General features: G+C 35.6%; 1 protein-coding gene across 2 annotated transcripts; it reads left to right on the top strand.

Moving 5' to 3' along the window:
• Positions 1-2,406: 2,406 nt before the first annotated feature.
• On the top strand, positions 2,407-7,437 carry LOC125655326 (uncharacterized). 2 transcript variants are annotated; one of them, XM_056143482.1, is made up of 9 exons: positions 2,407-2,628; positions 2,711-2,786; positions 2,920-3,007; positions 3,754-3,818; positions 3,945-4,157; positions 4,869-4,973; positions 5,770-5,887; positions 6,438-6,567; positions 6,673-7,437. In XM_056143482.1, the coding sequence occupies exons 2-9, from the start codon at positions 2,771-2,773 to the stop codon at positions 6,931-6,933; spliced, it is 996 nt and encodes a 331-aa protein (XP_055999457.1). In that variant the 5' UTR covers positions 2,407-2,628; positions 2,711-2,770; the 3' UTR covers positions 6,934-7,437. The 2 variants fall into 2 exon arrangements, with proteins under 2 accessions (XP_055999457.1, XP_055999456.1); XM_056143481.1 differs by having other exon boundaries at positions 2,560-2,786.
• The last annotated feature ends 1,745 nt before the right edge of the window (positions 7,438-9,182 follow it).

Raw genomic sequence — 9,182 nt, 5'->3', positions numbered from 1 at the left:
AAAGAGATGCAGTCATGGAGTAGCACAATTGTAAAGATACACAGTGACAGAATAACACAGTAACAAAGAGATGCAGTCACAGAGTAGGACAGTTACAAAGGCATGCAGTCGAAGAGTAGCACATTTACAAAGAGACACAGACACAGAATAACGCAGTGACAAAGAGACGTAGTCACAAAGTAGCACAGTTAAAAAGAGACGCAGTCACAAATTAGTACAGTCACAAAGTGACACAGTCACGGAGTAACACAGTTAGAAAGAGACGCAGTCACAGATTAGTACAGTCAAAAAGAGACACAGTCACAGGGTATCACAGTTACAAAGATATACAGTCACAGAGTAGCACAGTTACAATAGACGCAGTCACAGAGTAACCCAGTTAGAAAGAGACACAGTCACAGAATAATGCAGTGACAAAGAGACGCAGTCACAGAGTAGCACAATTACAGAGAGATGCAGTCACAGAGTAACCCAGTTAGAAAGGGACGCAGTCACAGAATAACGCAATGACAAAAAGACGCAGGCACAGAGTACTACAGTTATAAAGCGACGCAGTCAGAGAGTAGCACAGTTACATAGAGACACAGTCACAGAGTAGCACAGTTACAAAGAGACGCATTAAAGGAGTAGCACTGTTACAAAGAGACGCAGTCACAGAGTAGCACTGTTACAAAGAGACGCAGTCACAGACTAGCACAGTTACAAAGAGACGCAGTCAGAGAGTAACACTGTTACAAAGGGACGCAGTCACAGAGTAGCACTGCTACAAAGAGACGCAGTCACATTGTAACCCAGTTAGAAAGAGACGCAGTCACAGAGTAGCACAGTTACAGAGAGACGCAGTCACAGAGTAGCACAGTTACAGAGAGACGCAGTCACAGAGTAGTGCAGTTACAAAGAGACGCAGTCACAGAGTATCACTATTACAAAGAGAGGCAGTCACAGACTAGCACAGTTACAAAGCGAATCAGTCACAGAGTAGCACGGTGACAAAGAGACACAGTCACATAGTAACACATTTACAAAGAGATGCAATTGTATAGTAGCACAGTTACAAAGAGAAGCAGTCACAAAGTAACACAGTTACAAAGAGACACAGTGACAGAATAGCACTGTAACAAAGAGACTCAGTCACAGAGTAGCACAGTTACAATAGACGCAATCACAGAGTAGCACTATTACAAAGAGAGGCAGTCACAGAGTAGCACTATTACAAAGAGATGCAATCACAGAGTAGCACTATTACAAAGAGACGCAGTCACAGACTAGCACTATTACAAAGAGAGGCAGTCACAGAGTGGCACAGTGACAAAGAGACGCAGTCACATAGTAGCACTATTACAAAGAGAAGCAGTCACAGAGTAGCACTATTACAAAGAGATGCAATCACAGAGTAGCACTATTACAAAGAGACACAATCTCAGAGTAGCACTATTACAAAGAGAGGCAGTCACAGAGTAGCACTATTACAAAGAGACGCAGTCACAGACTAGCACTATTACAAAGAGAGGCAGTCACAGAGTAGCACTATTACAAAGAGACGCAATCACAGAGTAGCACTATTACAAAGAGACGCAGTCACAGAGTAGCACCATTACAAAGAGAGGCAGTCACAGAGAAGCACTATTACAAGGAGAGGCAGTCACCGAGTAGCACTATTACAAAGAGATAATCACAGAGTAGCACTGTTACAAAGACACGTAGTCGCAGAAGAATGCTGTTTCGAATTTCGTTATGCTTTGAGGTTGAATATTCTGTTATCAATCTCACAACTTCTATAAGCAATATAAAATAGATATTTGGGCAAACACGGATCCCTGAACACACAGGAGAGCTGGGATCAGGTTCATGAAATATCCATACTTCCATGCAATATGTCTATGCAATATATATCTTTACAAATTGTATTGATAGCCAAATGAATGAAATGTAGTTGTGAACAATGCATGTATGAAACGTGATGAATATAATGCGTCTATTTTGACGACTGAAAATACCGAAAGAAATGAAATTAAAAGGTACATATACAAAAAATCATTTTAAGAATAAATGAGGACATGAATTGCGACGCTTCACAGTGATATATCTTTTATGAAGCGCATCACAGTTCGTAACCCAATCTATTTTCAAAACTGAAATCCATTGCTTGAATTAAACTATTATTATATTTATTCAACGAAAACTCAAATATACGTTACGCAGTTCATGACGTTACAGAACAAAAAAAAAAAACAAAAAAAAAAAACAAAAAAAAAACAACTAACCACAATATGATCGAAACACTATGCAAGCATTGATATATAAAGTCTATAATCACAAAGTCCTGCATAACACCCAGTGTTGATTTGTAACACGTACAATGTTCAGACGTTAAACGAAGTATTTGGTATGCAGCGGGAACGAAACTTGTAGTACCCCCTATGTAAAAGCTGGCATTAAATAAGATGTCCTATATCTGTTATGAAGGGTACACAGTACCACTTTAAGGGATTGATGTACCTAAACAATAACCAGCTGTCAAGGTATAAAATGCGTGCCCATATTGTGTTATATTGACAAATTCCATGCTGTGTATAAGTCATATCGAAAGACAAATGATACCCACATGTGTAAGTGATCCCCTCCCAGGTACGTCATGCATACCTTTCCTCTTTAACGAGCCGTGTGAGAAGTGCCAGTTTTTACAACATGTGGTATTTAAATTTTTTAGCATGTGGACTCCTAATCACGAGTGGAGAACTTATAGTGTAAATACAGGAAATTACTCAAAATGAAGATCGAAAGACGTAAGTTTAGCTTTTGAATAATTGTATTGATATGTTTTTCCTGACAAACGCATTTTTTTTCTATTGTGTTTAATATTGTCGATGATGTGTCATTATATATGACAATATACAATCAATACTTATTATATTGTAGGACATCCAACTGGTATAACTTGTGTACTGGGTTTAGCTTTACTGTCTATTCTGAATGCTAAGTGTGTGTTGGGCAGCTTCACTAATGAGTATGTATAATCATGGGACTATTTCATTCGGTTATTACATATAGTTCTGTTAGATACATTCCATCCCTCTCATTGACATGTTGTTGCAGGTCTCACGTGTTTTTACACAGTTTTGAGAGTTTCGTTTTGTTCCAATCTGTATAAAAGAGTACGTGTTAATTCTTATAGCGCCTCAATGATAATAAACGTTAAAGGTCACTTAAGAGATGACCTTATACTGAATGTTGATGATATGTTTACAGCAATTACTTTCTACATTCTTATATACTAAAAATAGGCACAACGTCACTCACAGGTAAATAGGTCACACATTTAAACCGATCAGAGGAAATAAAATACCCGTCTAATATTTGCTAGTTTAATGAAAGCATTCATGCGTTTTGGCACGTTTATGTCCTACGTGACAAATCTATGTGCCTTTTTTCATTCAATATATCCACTGAAACGAAAACAGGGTAAAACAAACGAATGACGTTGTGTTTCAATTGTATACATTAGATATGGTATATCTTCATGTACATGTAACATGTCATCATAAAAAACCTAAATAACTTAAAACTGATATATTTTTATTCAGATATTGCGTACATTTATTTGTTTTCAATGCTTTTGCTGGTATTGTTTGCTTGCATCCTGTATTGTAGAACTTGCCATGTGGACTAACAATTTACAGTAATTTATCATGGTCTCAAATTGGGTGGTGACCAATATAAAACAAATAATAATTAATAATGCCTTTTTAACAGTATCGATTGTCTGGCGAAGATTTTAAGCCGTTACCGAGATATACGCAGCTGTCCATGGGACATCAGTAAGATTTATTTTTAAAAAATTCTAAAACTCTTACATGTATGACCTACATTCATCTATTAATCTGCTTTATAGATCGTCAGATACCCTTTTTTAAATTGACGACAAAATTGTTTGTATATTGCAGCGAGTACGTGTTCAGCTACAAATTTAGGATGTTACAAATATGAAAAGGATTGTGAGGTGTCGGAACAAGGTCCCACCCATGTGTCTATGTTTGTGTATATATCAACGATCCCTGTAGTGGAGGAACACAAATCTGTACAGTCTCAGTGGTGCCGGTGCAGAGTTGTAACTTTTGTATGTTACCTAAGTATTGACAATGCTTTCAACATTTCAGGTAATATATTTCACAAATATTCAAAGACTTTTGCAAAGCCTTGTGTATAAAGACATAATTAAACATATCCCAAATCATACACTAGTACTCACCACTACGCGAGCAAGAAATATTTAACTTGCTCAAAAGAACTTATATATTTCATTTGTTTTCTTTTTCAAAACGTCAATGAAATCAGTACTCCGTTTTCAAATATTTGAAAAATAGTGGAGGTGGATACAGTTATGATCTACCTAAATGTTGCCAATTTCTCTTTCGAAGTAAGAATTATAACACAAATTCTCCGGATGTGGTTCTCGTTATCTCAAATGAATGCTCATCTTAATTTATGTTAGTGCTACATTAATATCAAGGTAGAATGTGAGTCTGACGTTCTTCTCATATTACATTTGACCAACGTATTGTGGCTGTTTTACTTTCCTGTTTCAATGAATAAGACTACAAATCTAACAGGAAAATATTTAAAAACACATAGATCAAATAACAACTCAGAAACGCCCCAATTATGTAATTATACATGTAACGTTTACTTTTAAACAACAAATACAAAGGATAGGTGTGGTTGCAGGCCACTGAACACTATATACAAGACGTTCATATAAATTCATATCAGTCAAATCATCAAGATCCAATGTGACGTCGTTTTTACATGTTTTAATCGATAGAGCATAATGTAATAGTTATGATAAATATATAAATATTTTTTTACAGACCTTTGTCTTCCAAAGACAACTGCACCGATGCCAGGATCATCTGGAAGTACAACCAATTTAACAGCAGGGTCCCAAACCGTAAATACATGTCAAAGCAACAATGGTAATATTTCCCAAATACTTTTGTAACAATAGCCCCACTGCCCTGCTAACGTCCTGTTTAGATTGGCATTCATGCACATGGTGCTACATGATAAACTGAAGATATCGAAGAAAGATCAAGCTCAATTCTCACAAAGAATACAAATTACGAGTAGGACGAACCCGGACGTTTAGACATACCAGAGGTGGGATAAGGTGCTCAAGGGGAATTGGTATCCCCTGTAGGTTCTTCACACCAGCCGTGAGTCCTATAACTTGATCAGTTGAACGTAGTAATCCATGGTCAAATTCAGTATGTAACGAACGGCCTAAAAATTGGTATGAAACATGCCAGACAAATTTGACCCATTGACCTATTGAGAAGTTGTATTTTAAAATTAGATCGCTATAAATAACACAATGACGGGAAAGTTAAGCCCATTCCCAAATGAAAGAATAAAAGCGTAGTCGGTTGGTATTTCTGATCCGCAAGATCAGAATTGAAGAGAAAGAAACCTTGCAGTGTTGCCTCACGTTTATTCGAGCAATGACATGAAGAGCTTAAACCAAGGGTCTTTTACACAGATTATTGTTGAGTAAAATATCGAAATCTCGAATAGGACCTAGATAATTTTCCTCACAAGAGTACCAAATCTAAATTAATTGTGTTGAACTGATATGAAATGTATCTTATTTTGGAGTTGGGTCCATTGATGTACAGACGGTTACATTTGATGACAGTTTATACAGTAACGACAAATCTAAACCTGATAACTAAATTGAACAAGTTCATATTGTTATACACCTCTTTGATGAAGGTAACTCCCCTGGTCAGATCGTCGGAGCATTCATAGGAGGCGCTGCATTCACTGTCATCGTAGTATTCCTCACTTACTTTTTGACAAAAAGATGCAGACATATTCAAAGTGGAGACAAGTGAGTAGAGAAACATGGAGCGTAAGATATCCCAGTTTGCATTTGGTAGCTTGCATTACCACATATAACCATAGGTAGCACATGTCCTTGTTAGATGTAAGCACAATTTCAGACAGCATTGCATAGTAAAATATGTTTTATAGTAATATCAATCCCTTACAAAATGCGCATGTAACTCGTAGCAGCCTGATTTGTCAATATTAAACGCAAATTCATAGGACCTCATTAATGGAATTTTTTCTTGCAATATCAAGTTTTTAAACCTAAATATCAGATGAGAGGATGTTGTTTTGTACACGAAAAGATATTAAATTATCGGGGATTCACTTTGTCTAATCGTGTGAATTGAGATATTATACCAAAATTATATTATTTTTGCTTAGGCATCACGATTACGTAAAATATAGCATTATAACATATATGAATTGTCCTAGAAATAGAAGAATGCCAGGGTAGTTGGTTTTGAAAACATATTAATACAACCCACTAATAATTTACTAGTGTTTATGTACATAGATAAGTATATATAATATATACATAACAATTCTAGAGTACCTTCCGAGCGTTCAACAACAAATCCAGCATATGAATCTGAATCCAATTTGGTTTCTTTGGACCACAACTTGAGATCCAGGTCAATTAATAATGGACATACCTACTGTACTATCAATGACCACTTGGTGAGTATCAACAGAATTCAATTTCAATAAAATAATTTTTATTACTATGCTGTATTGCCCCGTTTTGTGTCTGGTTTTGTACAGTCTAAAAGTTTTTTCTTTCAGCCCTCAACAAAGGTTTCTCACGTTAAACCAATAGTGAGACACGAACATCACCCAGTGCCTCCATCCGTCAAACAGGACAACATTAATAACATATACAATCATCTGAATGAGACTGAAGGTGACGATAAAAGTGTATACTACGATCATGTGTCACCAAGCACCACCAGTGTTCCACCTTCTGTGGAGTATGATGTTTTCAATAATTACACAGAGGTCGTTGGAGAAGGATATGTACATGCAAGTGGAACACATAAAAACTAAATCTGATAATATGATATTCATTCACCATGGAAATGCATGATTTTAAAGTAGCTTTTCATCAATAATAGTTTGATTTATTTTGAAAACGTATTAGCACTCAACACTAATGATTTTGCAGCAGACTTATGTGCAGACTTCCAATAAAACTAATCAAATGTGTTTGTCTCAACATTACAAATGCTTTGTGCGTTTTAACTCAAACAAACACCTAGGTTTAGAATTCCAGCATTATGAAGTTGTAATCTCTGTCATATTTGGTATCTGACTTATGATGGCCTTAAGGCACTCTGTTAAACATACGGAAATGTTTAGTGTTTTACATCTTATTATATGTTTAAAGTGTCAGGAGCTTCATCGTTATGGTGATCCAGTATGTTAAAGTAACAAAATATATGACTTCAAAGCTGTGTGCGACATGTCTTCTTTGTAGTGTCCTCCAAATGATGAGGACAAATAATGTGAAATAGTATTGGACATGAAATAAAATTTGTTTACAATTCCAAAGTATTGAGTTTTATGGGTATCAAAATACAGTCCACTCCACTTATATTGAAGTCGGTTATATTGAACTATCTGTTATATTGAAGTTAAAATAAATCCCCCAGTAGCAATATTTGTGTAGTTCAGCATTGGTTATATTGAACTTTGGATATAATGAACAATTTAGGTCGGTCCCCTGAATTTCATTATATCCGGAGTAGACTGTACCTGTTATTTATATATACAATGGTTAAGATTCTGCATTATGGAGAGAAGTTAACCAATTATTGTTTCAGATGAAATTTATCAAAACTGAAAAATGGCTTATATATAAACACAGAAATCCATATCATAAATATTATTTCAGTTTAGAACGGAATGTTTTATATTCTTGAACGTAAATAAAACGTAGTTACAGTAGATTAAAAATTATTTCTTTAGTTTGACTTAGTGGATATGAAACATGGGATTAAATCAAAAGTAAGAAGCTGGTTACACATATTGCTTAAAACTCTGGAATGGAGAAATGGAGAAACAGGTCCTGTGTATGTGATCTATCAACGATATTGCAATATGACGTCTCCAGATGATTTTCGTACCAGTGATGATTCATAGGATTTATTATTAGGATTCTTGGGTTTGAATCTAGATCGTCTAACATACGAAATGGTTGTTTCTTCTCCAGAGGATTGACATCAGAAGTAGGAGTCACAAATGTTTTGAATATGAACGGATATCACGTATACAGGTGTCACGAAGGGTGCTTTCATGATAAATATCCTTCACTGGTATGGCTGCAATTGCCATACATGGATCAAAATTACTGGCGCCATTACATCAGTAACTCATTCTCGAATAAGACGTCATTGACTTGCTCGCTCTCAGTTTCTGTGCATGATTCTCTGTATATTATGTAGCATTAGTACCTTTGTATTCTGCGAATTTAGCTTTAGATTATTTAATGAAAACTGGTCCTGTACGAATTTTGACCTGAGTATTATGGAATTGATTTCACAGGCAGATAAATATCAGATTACAAAATGGATCGGTCACGTGACAGAGGTATATGGTTTGGCATCTATGTTCATGTAACTATATTTGACACAGGCATTGAAACAGATGTGAGATACAAACATATTAAATTGAACTTTTAATATTGTTTTTAGAATTATATCTCATCCACCTCAATGTTTTTGTTGATACATTTACTCCAAAACATATACCACCCCGGAAAGTGGTTGAAATTATCATCAATGAATGTGTAGTCAACCCGATGATAAACCGTCCATTACATAGTGTCATCACAAACCCTGTACATTGCGAATAGTATCAGGATAAGTTCAAGTGAAAATGTGCTTAAATATGAATTACGGGCTGTATATCATGTATCTAAAACATATTTCACAATCATTTTGGTAATGAACATCGCATTAGATAGGAGTGTTCTTGCACACAGGAGATAGCGAACTGACATCTAAATAAGAATTTAAAATGTGAAATGCGATAAGGCAATGTAAGATAGACCCACCCAGCTGATAAACACGTCTTGTATTTTGTTTCAAACTTATATGTGGATTACTTTACAATCTGGATCCGGTAAATAGAGTTATATCGTGACTATAGGTAGTATTGAATTGCGAACTAGGTCTCGGAACTAATGCGTCCCTGCATCATTGAAAATGTTGCAAATATTATATTTCTATGAAGATGATGAGTATACACGAACTTAATCATAACTTTTTGTGAGCAGCTTAAGTTAAATGTAAAGA

This window comes from Ostrea edulis, chromosome 7 (assembly GCF_947568905.1).
Source record: "Ostrea edulis chromosome 7, xbOstEdul1.1, whole genome shotgun sequence".
NCBI classification, from domain to species: Eukaryota; Metazoa; Mollusca; class Bivalvia; order Ostreida; family Ostreidae; genus Ostrea; species Ostrea edulis.
This window is presented reverse-complemented; position numbering and strand designations above follow the sequence as displayed.